Source organism: Aethalodelphis obliquidens, unplaced genomic scaffold, assembly GCF_003676395.1.
Source record: "Aethalodelphis obliquidens isolate GAN/ISIS:26980383/991018 unplaced genomic scaffold, ASM367639v1 scaffold7, whole genome shotgun sequence".
Classification (NCBI taxonomy): Eukaryota; Metazoa; Chordata; class Mammalia; order Artiodactyla; family Delphinidae; genus Aethalodelphis; species Aethalodelphis obliquidens.
The window spans coordinates 52519957-52541387 of NW_020837951.1; the positions used below are offsets into that span (position 1 = coordinate 52519957).

The 21431-nt window shown below is 41.6% G+C and overlaps 1 protein-coding gene across 6 annotated transcripts in view; it reads left to right on the forward strand.

Annotated features, from left to right (window-relative positions):
* SMARCA2 (SWI/SNF related BAF chromatin remodeling complex subunit ATPase 2) overlaps positions 1–19707 on the forward strand; it is a 172896-nt gene extending 153189 nt beyond the window's left edge. For all 6 annotated transcript variants that reach the window (XM_027105759.1, XM_027105760.1, XM_027105758.1 and 3 more), the window contains 5 exons: positions 3511–3616; positions 4336–4437; positions 7100–7232; positions 17396–17538; positions 18834–19707. In XM_027105759.1, the coding sequence (XP_026961560.1) occupies positions 3511–3616; positions 4336–4437; positions 7100–7232; positions 17396–17538; positions 18834–18869 (520 nt within the window). In that variant the 3' untranslated portion in view covers positions 18870–19707. The remainder of the gene's footprint in view (positions 1–3510; positions 3617–4335; positions 4438–7099; positions 7233–17395; positions 17539–18833) is intronic.
* The last annotated feature ends 1724 nt before the right edge of the window (positions 19708–21431 follow it).

Here is a 21431-nt window from a genome sequence, read left to right on the forward strand (position 1 = left end):
TGTGTGTGTCTGTGTGTGTGTGTGTGTGTGTGTGTAAGCTCTACATGCAGGGTTTGCAAACCACCATTAACATAGTGGCATGTAGGGCTTTTCCATCGCATACACCATGACAGCATAGCCAGGTGTCCCTTTGCCCTTTCGTCTCTGTGGAGAGGAAATGTGTTTGCCCACCAGCACCTGTAAACTCTATTAAGTGCAGTGAGTTTTCCTGTATATTTGTACTTTAGGTTATTCTCCTCGCCCCCAACACCCTACGTCTTATCAGGGTCACGTTTCTCATTGTGATAGATCGTTGTATGAAATAGATCTGAAATCAGACCTTTTTGGAGGAGGGGGACAGGTATCACTTTTGTCATGGCAAACAGTACACTTTGAGATAACAATTTATACTTAGGCCTTAAATGTGTAAAATGACATAATGGAAAATACCTTGGGGGTAAGGATAAGCATTTCAACAGAAACGGAACACCTTTTGCAAACCGTTGTACAATTAGTCCATTGTTCTGTACTTAAAAAAAAAAAACAAAAAAAACTTCCTGGCAGTGAAAAACAAGTATTTGAAAAGGTATAATGAAAAAGCATTTGTGCAGCTTAAGTTTGAGAAAGAAATGCCAAGAATTCAAAACTCTGTCAGGCTGCTTCACTTCTTTTTTCTTATTTACCTTTTTTTTTTTTTAACCTTTAATTTAGGGAAAAAATAAGTTACCGTAGCAACATTAGCAAGTGGTCCTGCTACCTCAGTGCATTCTGTAGGTTATATAAAAGCTGGATGTCTTCCAGGACCACCTGACTTTTCCTGCCCAGGGTCGCCATCAGAACTGTCCCCTCTGATAGAGATGGGGGAGGGGTTTTGACTGCATGTAAAGTGTTCCCACACTCCGTGGAGGAGAGAAAAAAACCCACCATGCATAGAATTAAGTTCTGAGCAGCAAGGTACCAGGAGTTGTTTAATATTGAGGAACGTTGGTTTAATATTGAGGAAAACTTCTTCCATCTTTTTTTTGGAGGAAGGGTTCTTGATCCTGAATGGAGGATGGAATATTTGAAGGGAGAAAAGGATAGAGAACATTCTAGCCGTGGAGTGAGAGGTGGGTCAAGCCTGGAGACTTGGAATTTGTGATAAAGGGGGGATTGGCCGTGGGACCTGGGGGTACACAGGAGAGAGGCTATTCTGACCAGAAGAGTCAAGTCAGCAGTACAGTCAGGGTTTAGAGAGGAGGAATCAAGGAGGGCTTCGAAATCCAGACCGAGGTGTGTGAGTGGAGATGGTTCCAGTGGAACCACGAGAAGACTTCCTTACATGGCATCCAAGCCCTCCTTCAGCTCAGGCCCTTGGTTCTTAGCAGGGGGAATAAAGGAAGTGAGATGGGAATATTAAGCCACGGAACCTTTATTTTTAAAACCGAATAAATTTGTCATTTTACAGTATTGGCCCTGAGTCTCAGAACATTCAGCTCTCTCCTTTGTGAGCACAGATAACTGTGGACTTGTCTCCTTATAGGGTCTAGAATTTCTATGTCCTAAGAAGAGGACATCAGACCAAGATTGTCTCAGCCATTTTGCCCCTGTTGGAAAGAGCTCTGTCACATTCTCAGTGCAAACTGCTTCTTATTTCACCAGTAGCACAGATGAAATTAAGAGTACGTCCATCCCAGGTGTACAAAGCAAAGATGTACTTGTAATCCGTCAATAGAAAAATGACACCATCTGTTGGTAATGCAGAAAATGACACTGAAGATGTCATTGAGGGTCAGCTGTTAAATCCCGAATCACAAAGAGGTCTGACTCTCTGTTGCTAGGGTATAAAGAATGCTAATTATAAAGAAGTCACTGATACAAATAGAAAAATGAATATCTATAAATTCCTCTTATGGCCTTTCAGAGATTCATTTACAGACCGGTGAAATGTTTGTGTATTTAAGTCTCAGAATGGGAGAAAGAAAAACAGACCAGAGATTGTGGCCCTATGCTGAAGGTGATAGCAGCTGAAACAGTTTTTGTCATATACTGTGTGGTATAATTTATGGCGGTACAAATGCATTTCTCAACCTGGAAGGGGTTGGGGCGGGTAGGGGTGGCGGAGGGTAAGAGAACACCTTGGTTCTTGCCATGATAATCTTAAAATCCAGTTTCCTATTAAACTGCAGTCTTCTTACGCCTCTTGTGTTGGCCCCTGGTTTTAGTATTCATGAGGCCCATATGTGCATTAAAAAATAAAATAAAACCCTGACCCAGCATCACAGAAAAACTCGCCCATCCCTTTGACAGGGTTTTCGGTTAATTTATGCAGGCCCCTTTGCACTTCAGCATTTTCCCCACTGGTTGCTAGGCAACCACTTGAGTTACTGCGCATGCCTTTTTTATGATAAGTGTCATTATGATTATTTTTTAATTATATGACTGGGACTATAGATTAAAACAGCATATTGTCACTCATCCTCTGCTGCTGTTTCTAGCATTCTCACACACTCCTAGAATCACCTTCCAAAATTTACCTGATAGCGATTTATGGGGTTTTTTGTTCTGTTTTGTTTTGTTTTTAATATTTCTGCCTTCACAAAGGAAGTAGAGATGGCATCATAAGGGAAAGGAGATTTTTGTGAAAAATGACTGTACTGTATCTCCCGAGCTGTTATTGATCTGGATGGGCTGAGTCAGATATTAGGGTCCTGAACCTAAATTATGAATATCTGGTTCCTTTGACCATGTCTGCTTCTAACATTAAGTGATGTTAAATGCTTACATTGCTTTATAGTCTGTTTCTCAAAGTTACAAAATGCTAAGCGTTCGTTGCTATTAAATGTGCTTTCAAGTAAAGCTACCGTGAATTTGCTGGGAGGGTATAGCACTGATCCCAGGAACAGGAGGCAGCCACACTTGCTAAATATGTTTGTTCTTTTCAGCACAAATGACTCCATACACACAAAATGAAGTTAGGCAAGATGAAGGGGTTCCACTGGCAAATAATCATAAAGGTTTGTGTAGTTCACAGTGTGGAAAAATGCCCTAAGAGGAGTAAGACTGAAAAGACAGTCCCTGGTACATACGAAAGCTTTTCATTTGAGTTTCCAGAGTATATTCTAACACATTATTTTCTGAATATAAAGTGGATTTGAAAACAAAGGGATATGGAAATAAAGTCAGTATTTTTTTTTTTAACCAACTCAATTACTACTCATTTAGAAATGGAATTTTTGGTGGAATGGGACACTTGAAATATTTGTATCAAACTGAAGAGAGGTTCACTCCGAAAGAGAAATCCACAGTGGCCTTCCCATATGTATGACAGAAGTGGAGATCTACTGGTATTCTAATGTCATTTTGAAGTTAGCACTGGGGGCATTGATGTCCCATACAGTTGTAGGATTTTCTTTGATTTGAAGAGCCCCATGTTTATATGCATGGGATGTCATTTGCTTTTTTGACATTTTTCTGAAATAAAATACACGTTTTTCTCTGTAGTGCATGATCTGTTATGTTTTTGTTCGTTTCTCCCCTGCCCCCCTACAGTTCAGGGCGACAGCTCAGTGAAGTCTTCATTCAGTTACCTTCAAGAAAAGAATTACCAGAATACTATGAATTAATTAGAAAACCGGTGGATTTCAAAAAAATAAAGGTAGATCTTTTGTTTACGAACTTTATTTTTTAAGTAAATAAAGTAGAAGTGTAAATTCATTGAAATGATTACAGTTAGGACTTGACAGTGGTAACCTATCTGACTGCCACTGCCACCCATGCAGGGCTTGGCACTAAAAAGGTCGGGATGTTCTTGTGCCTTTAAATGTATGTTATGAAATCAATATACTGAGAGCTCATATTGATTATATTGCCTTTTTTTTTTTTTTTTTTTTTTTTTTTGCTGTATGCGGGCCTCTCACTGTTGTGGCCTCTCCCGTTGCGGAGCACAGGCTCCAGACACGCAGGCTCAGCGGCCGTGGCTCACGGGCCTAGCCGCTCCGCGGCACGTGGGATCCTCCTGCATCGGGGCACGAACCCGCGTCCCCTGCATCGGCAGGCGGACTCCCAACCACTGCGCCACCAGGGAAGCCCTATATTGCATTTTATTTGGAAAGTTTCAGACTCCTTCCTGGATCCCATTGCTCTTCCTGGTTCCCATCATATGCTCCTTACTCCCCCTTATAGGAAAGGAATACGCGTGGGAGGGTGGTCTCTGTTTATGACACCCCCTGGAGTTGTGTAGTCCCACCTTCCTGGCAGGACTGTCTACTGGGAAGACAAATGGAAAATCAGGCTTTGTTAACCAAGTAACGATTGTTGAATTTTCCACCACCGCCCTCCCCAACTTTCCTCTGTTTTATCCAAAATTTGCATCAGGAAAGAATCCGTAATCATAAGTACCGAAGCCTGGGTGACCTGGAGAAAGACGTCATGCTGCTCTGTCACAATGCTCAGACGTTCAACTTGGAGGGATCCCAGGTGAGACATGTTTAACCTTAAACATGCTTTGTTCTTTTAAGTAAAATTTTTCATTTGCTACCGTCGCTATTATCCTGGCAGAAGAAAAGGAGAGATAAAAGCCTATATTTCCATGCTACCTATGTAAGTCAGTTGAGGCTTTGGCATTTTCAAGTTAATGCCAGCTCCTTTGTACCATAGCTATGCTAGTTCCTACTTGTGCTTCCCTTAAAGGCTTGGCTTTTAATCAGAGGAGGAATTTAAGTTAATAAGTTAATGTAATGCTTAAAAGCTAGAGGTACAGTTTTTGCCTTTACAGAGATGGTGTATTTGGTTATACTTACCTTGGGTTTTCTGACTGTAAACTTTGCATCAGGAGCCGAAACTGGTGTTTTGTTTTAAAACAAAAAATATATAGAAAAAATAACCATCGCCTCTAATTGTTACAAAAATGCTTTTTATCAGGTCAATTGCAATTCTCTTTACTCCTCTTCTCTGTAGTTAGCAAGTGTAAGAGCAAGTGACACTATGAAAATAACTAAGTTGGCCGAGGACACTTTTCACTTTTTACACCTCCATTCCACTCACCTTTTGTAGGGACTCCCCTTTTCCTATCTATGCTCTCATACCCATGAGGCAGAAAGAACCAGAAGCGAGGTCAGTGTGTCTGCCAGCCAATGCAGAGTCAAGCCTCTTTCCGGATCGGGCTTGTTTTTATCTTCATGTCAATTCCAGTCACTAAATTGGAGAATGTGGGACTCCTCAGAATGTGCCTTGAACAGACCATACCTTTCCAGTTAATGGGAGTTAATAGAAGTATTATTTTGACCAAAACAATAGGTCGTGAAAGCAAGCCTTTTTCAAAGAAATTGAAGGTGAAAACTAGGACGCAGAGAGTAAATATAAGCGTCAACAAGCAAGTCTTTTATGAATGACCGCTTACAGTTTGTGGATAGATTTGGGGGTTCTTTATAGGACTGTGGCAACATTGTGATACACACCCTGTCCCAGACAGCCTCCCTGTCTGCCGACACCCACTGCCTCACCCCTGAACTGGGGTGACAAATGGCCTCTTTACTGGCTTCCCTCCGAGGCCCTCCCGGATGCTGGCCGATCTTTCTGTAACCACCTTTTTATCCTGTCCACCTACTGCCCACCAAGCTTCGAGCTTCCCCATGTACTGTTAAATTCTAGAATGAATTTAATCGCTGGAGTTTGCTTTCTAAAGTCATAGACTAACTCTTTGGCCTCATTTCCTGCTGTTCCTCAACCTAAACAGTTCATGGTCCAGTAACGGTTCATGGTCCATAAACACCAGCTTCCCCAGATACACATGCAGTTGTAGGAAAGAATATGAATACAGAGAGAGCCTTGACATCGTCCCAGGATAGTAACATCGTCCCATGTCATAACCAGGAAATTGGCAATGGAACCCTCCCGGATGCATCTTTTTTTTACTTTGGCCGCCCCACCTTTCTCCTTGTGCTCCTTTTCTAAAAAGGCCGTCTCCTTTCTCATGATCCCTGGTGGGACCCTCCTCACCCTTAATATCCAGCTCAACTCTAGTGTCCCTGGCAAATTCTGTCCCAGTGGCCCCATCCCAGTGTGTCATCTTCACCATTTTTAAGTGTACAGCTCAGTAGTGGGAAGTATATTTTCATAATTCTGCAACAGATCTCCAGAACACTTTCATCTTGTACAACTAAAACTCTGTAAACATTCTGCCAGACACCATTCTACGTTCTATTTCTACGAATTGGACTCCTCTAGATAGCTCACATAAGCCACTCACTCAGTGTTTGTCTTTTCGTGAATGGCTTATTTCATCTAGCATCATGTCCTCAAAAGTTCATCCATGTTGTGTAGGCTGCGACAGGATGTCTTTCCTTTTTAAGGCTGAATAATACTCCACGGTTTGGGTAGACCCCGTTTTGTTTCTTCATCCCCCAATTGATGGACATTGGGTGTGCTTCTACCTCTTGGCTACTGTGAATAGCGCTGCTGTAAACATGGGTGTGCACGTATCTCTTCAAGACCCTGCTTTCAGTTCCTTTGGGTATATGTCTAGAATTGCCATTGCTGGATCGTATGGTACTTCTATGTTTAGTGTTTTGAGAAAACGGACCATTTTTGAACTTTCTCTCTCTCTCAGCAGCTACACAGGGCTATGCTCAGATAGGTGCATACACTAGCGAGAAAGCACTGATTGCAATAAGTATTGGCTGGTACTGATAAACTCAGTGACAAATGATAGCCTCCATTTTGTTAGGAGAATTGCATTTTTAAAAAAAGGTTGCTTTACCACAGTGTTTGATGAAACAACCTAAATAGGAAATAGTTTTCTTAAATACCGGTCTTGCTGTCAAAAATGAGAGGGCATCGTATTGAAGCCCTCCCTTCCCTCCCAAGCATGCGCGCACGCGCGCGCGCACACACACACACACACACACACACACACGCTCTGAAATTATTTCAACTGCATGTGGACTTTTCCTGTAAGACTATGTCTGTAGATTTGAGTTTGGTGTTTTTCTGCAGGCATAGACAATAACGTTGATGTTTCTACTAAAATTCACGTAAAGTAATGCTGGTGTGTGGCACAGGGAAGAAAAGAGCATGCTGCGATGGTGAGTCTCGGGCCCTCAGCATGAGGTTTTTAACAGGTGCCACTTTGACCCTTCAGATCTACGAAGACTCCATCGTCTTACAGTCGGTGTTCAAGAGTGCTCGGCAGAAAATTGCCAAAGAAGAAGAGAGTGAGGACGAGAGCAATGAAGAGGAGGACGAGGAAGAGGAAGACGAGTCAGAGTCAGAGGGTGAGTCCGTGTGGTTTCTCCACTGGTTTGGCCCTGGCCACCTGCATCGCTGTTTCCACAGATGCCAACAGAGCAGAGTCAGGCACATCTGGACTCCAGGTCTTGTGGTCTCTCGTGTCCTAGCTGGGCAACCCCAGGCCGCATACTTAACCCCGCTTGAGCCCAGTCTCCTCCTCTGTGAAACTGAAGTACTAAATGTGCCCCCAGTCATGCGAAGAGCTTAGCACATGGCCAGGCTCACAGCAAACACGGAATGTTGCCTTTGGAAATCAGTGTAATATACATTTTCTACCAGCATGGCTGTTGCTACCACCTATCTGTTAACCTAGCACAGTGGTTCTCTAACCTGGGTGATTGCTGGCGTCCACCCCTGAGTTTCTGATTCAGTAGCCTGTGGAAGGGTCTGAGAGTCGGCCTTTCTAACAGGTTCACAGGGGACGCTGATGTGACTGGACCCAGGACCACACTTTGAGAATCACTGCTTTAGAAGATAATTGTCAAACTGTGGCCCATTTTGTCCATCATGGATCAGATACTGATCCTGTCTTTATCTTGATGTTTATTCATTATGGCTCTGTTTGGCATGAGTTTTGAGGTTTTTTGTTTTGTTTTGTTTTTTTGAGTTTTTAAAACATCGCACTGAATAGTATTTATCTCGATTACCGAGTTTGGGTGCCCTCCTAAACTTTGCACCCAAGGCAAGTATCATATTTCAAAGGTTACGGCTGCCTTGAAAAGTCTAAAATTTCTTCTTACCTAATTAAGTTTTCACCCCATACCTCCTCGCAAAGTAATAAATCCTAGTAGTTTGTAGTCTTCTATGTAAAACAGTTTAGATATGCTTTACCATTTTTTATTAGATTTGTTTCTAATTACATACTTAGTACAGACAGCTTAGAAAATATTTTTAAGAAAGGAAAATTTGTATAATTCCATCACCCAATATACATTTAACTCCAGTTGCCTTCCAGTCTTTTTATATACATAAATATTTTGTTTATAAAAGTAGAGCACACTGTTTTGTAGCATGCTTTTTCTATTACAAATATTTTTCCATAGCAATGAGTGTTTTTATACAGCAATACATATATTAACATCCATTAATGAGTGTACCAAAACATAGTAATCTCAATCCAAATAACGCTCTCCTGAAAATTCTAACCCAGAAACCACTGCACACACTGTCAAAACATCTGACGCGTACACATTGCTGCACAGAATGGAGTTGGTGTCTTGGTCAGCGGTGTACGTACGTGTCTGTTTCCCCATACCCTCATGTGTTCTCAGTATTATTCTTTCTCGTGATTCTGCCTTTTAAGTATTAATTTAACCTTTTTCAGTTTCATATGGTTACTCCCTAGTTTTAATATCGTAGCATTTGATGTTTTAGTCTACAAAAGCATATCTTAGCTAAACGTTTCCTTGTTTTAGAGCGAGATTTCTAATCTGTTTTCAAATAGCTACCTTCTTATCCCAGCTATCGGTTGAGATACGTTTGCTCTAATCTCTCCGGAGACTTGTTATGTTAACTTTCTATGGCCTCTCTAACAAATTACCACAAACTTAGTGCCTCAATACAACTTACATTTATTATCTCACAGCCCTGTAGGTCACGGGTTTGCTGTGGGTCTCTCTGGGCCAAAACCAAGGTGTCACCAGCCTGCCTTCCTTTGTCGGGGCTCCAGGGGAGAATCCACTTCCTTGTGTCTCTTTCTCATGTTGCATCTCATTGACCCTCTCCTCGGCCTCCTCTTCATCCACATTTTTTTTGCTGTTGTTGAGGTATAATTGACATATAATAATAGGTTCAGATATACAGCATAATGATACAATATATGTCTATATTGGGAAGTGATCACACCTAAATCTAGTTAACATCCATCACCACACATAGTCAGAAAAATTTTTTTCCTGTGACAGGAACTTTGAGGATCTACTCTCTTGGCAACTTTCAAATATGCACTACAGCGTTATTAATTATACTCACCATGCTGTACCTTAAACCCCACGACTTATTTATTTTATAACTGGATATTTATACCTTTGGATTCCCTGTGCCCATTTCCCACCCCACCTCCGGCAGCCACCCTATCTGTTCTCTGTATCTGTGAGTTCAGTTGTTTTCTTTTTTTTTTAATTTCACATATAAGTGAGCTCATACAGAATCTGTCTTTCACTGACTTATTTCACTTAGCATAAAAGCCCTCATGGTCCATCCATGTTGTCGCAAATGTCCTTTTTTTAATTTTTAAAAATGTTTATTTTGTATTGGAGTATAGTCAATGTACAATGTTGTTCCTTTCATGCGTAAGGTGAAGTGATTCAGTTATACGTGTATCCATTCTTTTACAGATTCTTTTCCCATATAGGTTATTACAGAATACTGAGTAGAGCTTCCTGTGCTGTACAGTAGGTCCTTGTTGATTATTTTATATACAGTAGTGTGTATGTGTTAATCCCAAACTCCTAATTTCCCACCCACTGCCCCCACCACCCCCGCCACTTTTCTTCTTTAGTGTCTGTAAGTTTGTCTTCTAAGTCTGTGGGTCTGTTTCTGTTTCGTAAATAAGTTCATTTGTATCGCTTTTTTAGATTCCACATATAAGCGACATCATGATATTTGTCTTTGTCTGACTGACTTCACTTAGTATGATAATCTCTAGGTCCATCCATGTCACTGCAGATGGCATTATTCTGTTCTTTTTATGGCTGAGTAATATTCCATTGTGTATATGTACCCCATCTTCTTTATCCATTCCTCTGTGGATGGACATTTAGGTTGCTTCCATGTCCTGGCTACTGTACACAGTGCTGCAGTGAACGTCGGGGTGCATGTGTCTTTTCATGTAATTATGTTTTTCTCCAGATATGTGCCCAGGAGTGGGATTGCTGGATCATGTAGCATGTATATGTCAATCCCAGGCTCCCAGTTTATCCCTCCACCCCCTTTCCCCCCTGGTAACCATAAGTTTGTTTACTACATCTGTGACTCTATTTCTGTTTTGTAAATAAGTTCATATGTACCATTTTACTGAGATGATCATTATAAGGTTTAGCCTTCATTCTGTTAATGTGTTGTATCACATTGATTGATATATTGATGTTGAACCAACTTGCATCCCTGGAAGAAATCCCACTTAATTATGGTATATGATTCTTTCAATGTATTGTTGAATTCAGTTTGCTAATATTTTGTTGGGCATTTTTGCATCTACGTTCATCAGGGATATTGGCCTGTAATTTTCTTTGCTTGCAGCCTTCTTGTCTGGTTTTGGTACCAGCATAATGCTAGCCTCGTAAAGTGAGTTTGGAAGTGTCCCCTCCTCTTCCATTTTTTGTTTGTTTGTTTTTGGGGGTTTTTTGGCAAAAATTTGAAAAGGATAGGTATTCATTCTAATTCTTCTTTAAATGTTTGGCAGAATTCACCAGTGATGCCATCTGGTCTTGGACTTTTGTTTAACAGGAGGTTTTTGACTGTGGCCTCAACTTCCTTACTAGTAATTGGTCTTTTTCTGTTTTCTTTGTGATGCAGTCCTGGTAGGTTGTCTGGTTCTACAAATGTATCTGTTTTTTCCTAGGTTGTATGATTTGTTGGCACATAATCGTTCATAGTAGTCTCTCGTGATTCTTTGCATTTCTCTGATAACAGTTGTAACATCCCCTCTATCATTAGTGATTTTATTTGAGTCCTCTCTCTTTTCTTCTTGGTGAGTGTAGCTATGATTTGTAGCTAAAGATTTGTTCTTTTTTTTTAATCTTTTCAAAGAACCGGCCCTTTGTTTCATTGATCTTTTCTATTGTCTTTTTACTCTCTCTTTTGTTGTTGTTGTTGCTTGTTTGTTTCCAGTTTGATCTTTGCTGTTTCCTTCCATCTACTAAGTTTGGACTTCGTTTGTTCTTCTTTTTGTAGTTCCTTGAAGTATAACGTTAGGGTGTTTTATTTGAGAATTTTGCTTCTTGATGTAGGCATTTATCACTGAACTTCCCTTCTAGGGTTACTTTTCTGCATCCTGTAAATTTTGGCGTGTTTGATTTCCATTTTCATTTGTCTGAAGGTATCTTTTAATTTACTCTCTTGGTTTCCTTGTTGAGCCATTGGTGGTTCAGTAGAACGTTGTTTAATCTCCACATACGTGAATTTTCCAGTTTTCCTCCTGTAATTGATTAGTTTCATGTCATTATGGTTGAGAAGGCTTATTGATATTTCAATCTGCTTAAATTTATTAAGGCATCACATGCCTCACATGGTTTTGAGGCATCACATATAATCTATCCTGGAGAATGTTTCATGTGCACTTGAGAAGTATGTGTATTCTGTTGCTTTTGAATGGAACGTTCCATATATAACTGTGAAGTTCCTCTGGTTTAGTGTGTCATTTAAGGCCAGTGTTTTCATACTGATTGTCTGTCTAGATGATCTGTCCATGATTGTCTGTCTAGATGATCTGTCCATTAATGAAAGAAAGGTATTAAGGTCCCTAATATTATTGTATTGCCGTCTATTTCTCCCTCTATGTCTGTTAATAAATGTTATCTCCTCTTTTTGTATTGACCCTTTGCTATTTCTCTTATTACAGTCTTTAAAGTCTCTTTTGTCTGATTGCTATTTCTCTTATTACAGTCTTTAAAGTCTCTTTTGTCTGATGCAAGTATAGCTGCCCCAGCTTTCTCTTGGTTTCCGTTTGCATGGACTGCCTTTTTCCATCTGCTCGCTTGCAGTGTGTGTGTCTTTAAAGCTGAAGTGAGTCTCTTGTAGGCAGCCTATAGATAGGTCTTGGTTTTTTTGTTTGTTTTTTTGCGGTACGTGGGCCCCTCACTGCTGTGGCCTCTCCTGTTGCGGAGCTCAGGCTTCGGACGCACAGGCCCAGTGGCCACGGCTTGTGGGCCCAGCTGCTCCGCAGCATGTGGGATCTCCCCAGACCAGGGCACGAATCCATGTCCCCTGCATCAGCAGGCGGACTCTCAACCACTGCGCCACCAGGGAAGCCCTATTTTGACTGTCTTGTGCCACTCACTTCTGGACTGCAAAGTCTCTGCTTAAAAATCTACCCATAGTCTTCTGGGGGGGGGGGTTGCCCTTGTATGTAACAAGTTGTTTGTTTTTCTTTTGCTGCTTTTACAGTTCTCTTCTTGTGTTTAAGTTTTGACGTTTTAATTGTAGTACGTCTAAGTGTGGGTCTCTTTGGGTCCCTCTTATTTGGGACTCTTCCTGGATCTGGATGTATTTCCTTCTGCAGATGAGGGAAGTTTTCAGCCATTATTTCTTCAAATAAGTCTTATGCCCCTTTCTCTCTCTTTCTGGGAGCCCTACAGTGTGAACATTGGTCCACTTTATGTTGTCCCATAAGTCATCTTCCCTCCGTTTCATTCTTTTCTTTTTGCTGCTCTGATTGGATGTTTCACTGCCCTGTCTTTGAGTTTACTGATCTCTCTTCTGCTTCATCTTGTCTGTTGTTGAACCCCTCTAGTGTACTTTTCAGTTCAATTATCATATTCTTCAGCTCTGTGACTTCTGTTTGGTACTTGCTTATAAAGTTGGCCATTGAACAACACGGGTGTGAACTGCATGGGTCCACGTGGAGGCAGATGGTTCGTTTTTCAATAAATACGTACAGCAGTACTATACAATCTGCAGCTGGTTGGATCTGTGGATGCAGAAGCCCAGATACGGAGGGCCAACTGTAAAGTTATACACAGATTTTTGACTGCACAGAGGTTTGGCGCCCCTAACCCCCATGTTGTTCAAGGGTTGTGTTTTCTCTTTGAAGTTCTCAGGTATCATTCATTCTTCTCCCAAGTTCAGTGAGCATCTTTATGACCATTATTTTTAATTCTGTCAGTCAGCTAAGCCATTCATCTTTGTTTCATGAAAGACTTTTTCTCCTGAGGTTTTATCTTGTTCTTTCATTTGGAACATATTCCTCTCTCTATTTTTCTTGACTCTCTCATTTGATAAAACAGCCATCTCTCCCAGTCTTGAAGGAGCAGCCTCACGTAGGAGACAAAAACTTTATCCTTCAACCTACACCCAGACGTCCTTGTCTCTCACACCTTTGTGATTGTCCAAGCAGCCTACATGTAGTGGCTCCCAAGAGTGGAGGGTGTGCCAAGACCTGTCAGTCATTGTCTTAGAAGGGAGGATCTCAACACCTAGGTTCAGGCTGATTGGAAGCCAGACCCTCAGGCAGCAGCTTTTTAAAGTTTGCAAATATACAGTCCAGTGGGACCACAGGCCTAAGTCCCACTGACCACCAGAAGCAGGCAATCTGAAGGTATCCCCTGGACAGCACTCGCAAAAACCAGGGCACCGGGCGTGTGTGAAAGCTCCCCTCCAAGAGACACTAGTGCTCTGGAGTGTGGCAGAGGGAGAGTGCAAAGATAGCATCCCCCCTCTGCCAAGTTCTCTGGAAGGGATGATGGTCAGCCCTTAGATATGGGTTAACTTAGATGCCCGTCCCTAGGTTGATGCTTTAAGATAAGCAAATAAGCCTCTTTTATGTGAAGTCTGGGTGCCTCTCCATCAGCTGACTTTGAGCTGGGTCCTGGGGCAGGTGAGTCTGAGCATGAGATTTTTACGAGCCATTTCTGAACTGGCTGTAGCCCTGTGGGTCTTGTGGACACAAGCCCTGTTGGTTTTCAATGCTAGATGTTTTGGGGGCATCCCTCAGGTGCAAGACTTAAAAGTTGGGATGCCTGATGTGGGGTTCAAACCTTCACCCCCTCCTAGAGAAGCTTCAGGTTTTCAGTTCCTTTCCAGTTGTGGGTCACTGCACCAAGGATGGCATTTATCATGAGATCATGTATCAGCCTCTCTGCCTTTCTTACTTGCTTCAGTGTGGGTTTCTCCACATTTGTCCAATGTGTAGGTGTCACTGAGCTAGTTTTTAGGTCTTTTTCAGAGAAGGTTGTTCCATACATACCTTAGATTCGCTGTGTCCGTGGGAAGAGGTAAGTTCAGGGTCTTCTTGTGTCACCTTCTTAAATCAGAACCTCATCTTCTTCCACTTTGAAGGACCCGTGTGATTGAGATTGGGCCTAGCCTACCTGGTTAATCTAGGGTAATCTCCCCATCTCAAGGTCAGTGGAATCCCTTTTGCCATGCAAAGTAACATATTCACAAGTTCTGGGAATTAGGACATGGACGTCTCTGGGCGCCATCACTATTCTGCCTGCCACCCTGGTTACCTGGAACTTGTCGTAGGTCTGTGTAGTGGTGTCATAAAGCCTTAGGATGCTGTTTAAAGGGCCCATCTGATGGTCCAGTTTATTAGCCTAGCTGCCCATGGCAGCCTTTCAGGTGGGTTTTTTCGAGGGGCATGTCCACTGACTCACAAAGCCTGGGAGCTTTTGAGTGTCCCACACTCCAGTGAGTATTTAGATTATGTTCTCGAGGATGTATTTTCTTACCTTTACTGACAGTCTTCTGCCCTTTCACACCGCCCATGGATTTCCTGTACTCCCGTGTCAGGAAGAGCCACACCTGTGTAGATAAAGATATTTCACTTTTTCTTTCCAAATTACTTTTTACATGTTTAAAGGTTTTCACAGCTTCGTGCATTTCCATTGATCGGTAGACTTTTGCGTCCCCAGTCTTTTCGTCAAGTCCCCACCTTATAGCTTATTAAGCAGTAGACATTTGGGTGTGATATACGGAAGCCTGGGCTAGGAATACTGTTTTGAGCACTAGGCTTGCCAGCCTTTTGCCAGCCCTGTTTGGGATGGGGGAAGGGCATTTGCTGCCCCTGCACTTCAGTTCAGAACATCTCTGCTCTCATCTTTTTTGTTAGCCTGTACTTCCATGGAAGACTTCACTTCTGGAAACGTTTTATGGGTCCTTCCCCTTCACAAAAGAAGTCTGGAAATTTCTCATCTCTAAGATTCTTTCTGGAGTTGATTCTCTCCATGACAACATCTATTTCTAGGTTCCTTGAGACCCACCAAACATAATATTCTAACAAAACTGGTTTGAATGAGAGACTTGCATTGTCAGTCACTTCATCATCCATCCCTAAAAATGCTGTTCTGTGGACACCTGTCCCAGAACAATGCCAGGGAACAGATTTTCTGTGAACCTTGGGATGTGCACCTCTAACTATGGTATAACACTTGGACTTCTTTCTTCCATGTGTTTTTATTTCTATCCTCAGAATAGCCCTGTGAGAGTGGAAGGGGATGCGACCTTTCTGTGTGTGTATATGCTTGAATTCTTTATATCTCTCTATACAGAAATTTATGGAATTTTATGTCATCTATCAATAGAGAGAGAATCATACACACACAGGGATGCGTATATTTTCAAATATTGAGGTATACTTCTTTTTCTGGAAATAATCACCAGAAAGAGACCAGTAGGGTGAGAGACTAGAGATGGGGAAAGAAACCTTTCAAATTCATTTGTTTTGTTTTTACTTTCCATTTTGTACCTTTCTGTACTGTTAAAAATATTCACCTATGAATTTTCTTTTTAAGTCAACTGAAGTTATTTACACAGTAAAAATCATTGGCTTTTTTTTAAACCTTTTACACTTATGTATGCTTTTTAATGTCAAAGTTCTATTTTAAATGGACATTTACGTTGCTTCTGTATCCTGGCTATTGTAAATAGTGCTGCAGTGAACATTGGGGTGCATGTGTCTTTTGGAATTATGGTTTTCTCTGGGTATATGCCCAGCAGTGGGACTGCTGGGTCATATGGTAGTTGTATTTTTAGTTTCTGAAGGAACCTCCATACTGTTCTGCATAGTGGCTGTATCAATTTACATTCCCACCAACAGTGCAAGAGGGTTCCCTTTTCTCCACACGCTCTCCAGCATTTATTGTTTGTAGATTTTTTCAATGATGGCCATTCAATGGAATATTACTCAGCCATAGAAAGGAATGAAATTGAGTCATTTGCAGAGATGTGGATGGACCTAGAGACTGTCATACAGAGTGAAGTAAGTCAGAAAGAGAAAAACAAATATCGTATATTAACACATATATATGGAATCTAGAAAAATGGTATAGATGATCTTTTTGCAAAACAGGAATAGAGACACAGACGTAGAGAACAAACGTATGGACACCAAGGGGAGGAAGGGGGGGCTGGGATGACCTGGGACATTGGGATCGATATATATACACTATTGATACTATGTATAAAGTATATAACTAAAGAGAACCTACTGTATAGCTCAGGGAACTCTACTCTGTGCTCTGTGGTGACCTAAATGGGAAGGAAATCCAAAAAAGAGGGGATGTATGTATACGTATAGCTGATTCACTTTGCTGTACAGTAGAAACTAACAACACTGTAAAGCAACTGTACTCCAATAAAAATTCATTATAAGAAAATATTTTTGTAATGAAAAATTTTAAATGCCCACACCCCTCCACACAGTAGGTAAGGCCACCCTCGCTGTCCTGGTTAGGAAGATCCCTGTTCATCCATTAGGAGACGGAAGATTCCCTGTTCATCCATTAGGCTACCTGGAAAGGACCCAGCCCAGCTTCCCTCTGGGACCTCATTCCTTCTTGTTGCCCATTTAGGTGACTGTGTAACTTATCATGCAAACTTAGACATGTTTGTAAGTGAAAGGGGTGCTAACTATAACTAGATACGACAATGGAGAACAGGCTTGAATCAGTCCGAGAATGTTCAGGGCGCTTGGGGTTGTTGGGTTTGTCATCTGCAGGTAGGCGATCATTTTCCTACCCGTAAAAAGATTACCGTATGCTAACACATATATATGGAATTTAAGAAAAAAAAAAATGTCATGAAGAACCTAGGGGTAAGACAGGAATAAAGACACAGACCTACTAGAGAAACAGACTTGAGGATATGGGGAGGGGGAAGGGTAAGCTGTGGCAAAGCGAGAGAGAGGCATGGACATATATACACTACCAAACGTAAAATAGATAGCTAGTGGGAAGCAGCCGCATAGCCCAGGGAGATCAGCTCGGTGCTTTGTGACCACCTAGAGGGGCGGGATAGGGAGGGTGGGAGGGAGGGAGACGCAAGAGGGAGGAGAAATGGGAACATATGTATAACTGATTCACTTTGTTATAAAGCAGAAACTAACACACCATTGTACAGCAATTATACTCCAATAAAGATGTAAAAAAAAAAAAAAGATTTCCCTGTGATTGATTCCTCATTGCTGTGTGTTTTGGTTTTGTTGTAGCAAAATCTGTTAAGGTGAAAATCAAGCTCAATAAAAAAGATGACAAAGGCCGGGACAAAGGAAAAGGCAAGAAAAGGCCAAATCGAGGAAAAGCCAAACCTGTGGTGAGCGATTTTGACAGCGATGAAGAGCCGGATGGAAATGTAAGTGCGGCTGCCTTGCCTGAGGTCCGGACACTCTCCCCACATCTGTCTCCCTCTCGTACTCCCAGGCCCCTGCCAACCTCTATGCTTCATTACCCAGAAATGAAAATGTAAAGATTTGGTGTTGAGGGATGTGAACTGAGCTGCGTGATTGAAAACAAAGAATTTGGGGTTTTGTTTATTGCCTTTTGAATAGTCTTCAAAAGTGAAAAACTTACTAAATCAAGTTTCCTTTTCCCCTTTCATATCTTCCCAGTGCCTACCTACAAAGAGAGATTTCTCCACGGCTCGTTAATATTTTATATCCATAACACCCAGCATAGTGCCTAGGATACAGCAGTATATAGAGGAAATAATGATTCCGTGGAAGACTGACACTAAGTGGGATGATAGAGTTACTTTGGGGTTTGAGTTGCTATTTCAGGTGCCGTGCGGAAAACCCAGATGCATCTTTAAGTACCTAGAGGTGTTATTTTTAATATTTGAAAACTTCAGGGAGCCCTGATGGAGCCAGGCCCTGACATAAGGACCTTTCCAGGTGGCACCATATTCAGTGCTTATTAATATTAGCATCCTAAGACAGGTGTCACTCTCAACATATTACAGAACTCAGTGCTTAGGTTATGTGTGTTTTGCTGCAGGGCATGGAAGTAAATAGCAGAGTCTGAATTCAGACCCAGAGAGCATTAACTCAGTCTGGTGCACTGTCCCTGACTCTGTGGTCCACAAGGTAGCAGTGCCTGGCACAGGCTTCTAATACAGTGCCTTTTAAAGGGCCCTCTATTTCTTTCACTTTCAAGAGGACCTCAGGTTTCCCTACCCCACACCCCCTTCTTTTTTCTTTCTGGAAGGTTAATTTTCCATGTTAGCGCCTGTGCTAGTTTGATTTTCCTTCAACGTGCCGCTATCTGGGTCTGTTGAAAAGGTTCAGCATTCCTCTCCCACCCCACCCAGCCTTTAACCCTCGACACAAGCATCTTCAAATACATTTAAAATCCTATGTTTTCTTTAAGTAGACAGCAAATACATGGAATTTTTTTCTCCCGTGAATTTTCTAAAAACGTAGTGCTAAAATTAGAACTCAATAGCCGTGAACTTTCCACGCCCAAGTGCAATAGAGCAAAACACTTGCATAGACAGCGGGCATTGCTGTGGGATTTCCAAGCGGGAGCTCCCCTGTTCCGCGTAGAGGCTGTCGATGCCTCTTTACTGGGAGGGTCAACTGTTTCCAAAATGTCATGTCTTTGCTACATTGCCTCTTGATGGCTTATTGTCTTTCTTATTTTTACTTTTAGGAACAGTCAGAAGCTAGTGGGACTGATGATGAGTGATCAGTATGGACATTTTTTTCTTGGTAGAACTGAACTCCTTCTCCCCTCTCTCGTCTCCACTCAGTGAGTTCATTTGTCATATGGGCACTGGGTTGTTTCTATATCATTATCATCTATAAGCTAGCTTTAGGATAGTGCCAGACAAACATATGATATCATGGTGTAAAGAAACACACACTCATACACAAATCTTTGTAACATATTGTGACCAAATGGGCCTCAAAGATTAAAACAAACAAAAAAGCTTTTGATGGAAAATATGTGGGTGGATAGTATATTTCTATGGGTGGGTCTTGGTAACGGTTTGATTGTGCCTGGTTTTATCACCTGTTCAGATGAGAAGATTTTTGTCTTTTTGTAGCACTGATAACCAGGAGAAGCCATTAAAAGCCACTGGTTATTTTATTTTTCATCAGGCAATTTTCAAGGTTTTTATTTGTTCGGTATTGTTTTTTTTTTTTACACTGTGGTACATATAAGCAACTTTAATAGGCGATAAATGTACAGTAGTTAGACTTCACCTACATAGACATTTTTCCATTTTATGCTCTATGATCTGAAAAAACGCTTTTTGAATTGTATAAGATTTATGTCTACTGTAAACATTGCTTAATGTTTTGCTCTTGATTTAAAAGAAAAGTTTTGTTGAAATCGCTATTGAATATTGCAATCTATATAGTGTAATGGATGGCTTCCTTTGTCAACCTGATCTCCTGTGTTACCCATGTGTATTGTCTCCTTCTCCCTCAAGTGTACTTAATCTTTGCTTTCTTTGCACAATGTCTTTGGTTGCAAGTCATAAGCCTGAGGCAAATAAAATTCCAGTAATTTCCAAGAACGTGGTGTTGGTGCTTTCCTAATAAAGAGATAACAGCTGAGCTCAACAAACACTGCCTCTGGTTTTTGAGTTCTAAGGGACCGAAACCCTGGTGCCTGAGTCACCGTCTCCTGCAGAGAGCGGGGCAAGCTCTTGCCGCAGCGCACGTGGTAGGAAAAAAAGTTAAGAAGACTGAGAGAGAGAATCCCCTGGGATGAACCAGGTGTGTCGCAAGGGCGAGGAGTCTATTGCTTTTGTGACTTTTAAACTTACACAACAAGAGAGATGCTGCCATGGACCGAGTCACACTAAGCCCCTGCTCAACCTTTTCTAGTGGCTTAAATTCTATTTACTTGCCAGAAAAATCTACAGGTATAACCTCAGAGATACCGCAGGGTCAGTTCTAGCCCAGCAAAGTGAATGTCACAACGGAGTGAGTCACACGAGTCTTTTGGCTTCTCGGCGCATGTCAGGTTGTTAGGTTTGCACTCTACTGTAGTCTATTAAGTGTGTGCAATATAGCATGATGTCTGAAAAAACAATGTACACACCTTCATTAAAATCTGCCTCATCACTGCAAGGGCTGACCATCGTCTGTGAGTCATGGTAGTAATATCAAAGATCACAGATCACCCAAACAAATGTAATCATGAAAGAGTATCACAATCACCCAAAACATGATACAGAAGCATGAAATGAGCCACTGCTATCGGAAAATGGCACCAATATGCTTGCTGGAGTCAGGGTTGCCACAGACCCTCAATTTGTGAAAAATACAGTACCTACGAAGTTGCACAATAAAGCAAAGCGCAGTATGATGAGGTATGCCTGTGTACGGTAATATAGATTTATACTGTTTGTTTAGCATGGAATAATCTATGTTCATATCGATTTAGAAAGATCTGAAAAGTGCTCAGTTGAAAGACTGGTTCCGTAAATACCCATATACCCTCCTACTAAGATTCGCAATGACTATAACCTCCCTACCTCCCACCCCACCCACTTCTTTTTTTTTTAACATCTTTATTGGAGTATAATTGCTTTACAATGGTGTGTCAGTTTCTGCTTTATAACAAAGTGAATCAGTTATCCATATACATATGTCCCCGTATCTCTTCCCTCTTGCATCTCCCTCCCTCCCACCCTCCCTATCCCACCCCTCTAGGTGGTCACAAAGCACCGCCGCTTGTTTCTTAACTAAACCATCTGAAAGTAAGTCACAACCATCCTAAACGCTTTACCCCTGGATACTTCACAAACCCCCTAAGAATAAAGGCATCTCCTGGCCAACCACGGTCCTACTTCCATACCAAAGGGAATTAACAATAGTTCCCTAGTATCTCATGTACGATCCACAGTCACAGTTCCTCAGTTGCCCCCAAATTGTCGCATTTGTTTTTAAAAGTGTACAAAGAAGCCTGGCCAGAGCTTGGCACATTCCTTCTTATGGACCCAATGATGACAAGGACCAAAATGCGAGAGTATTTGCTCATCTCTAACGGATTGGTGAAAACTTCATTTCTTAGAATTGTCTAAGGACAACTCTGGGCTTCTTACTTTCATAATAAGAGGAATTGCCAATGTATCTTTCCTTGAGTCTTGAAGGAAGTTTGACCCATACAAATTTTTGTGTGCAATCCTCCCGAGAAACTCTTCTCCTAAGTGTCCATTCAGGTCTGAGTTTCCAGTTAGTCTGAGCACTACAGAATGTGTTGCGTTTCCCTTCTTGTTTGTTTACAGTTTGC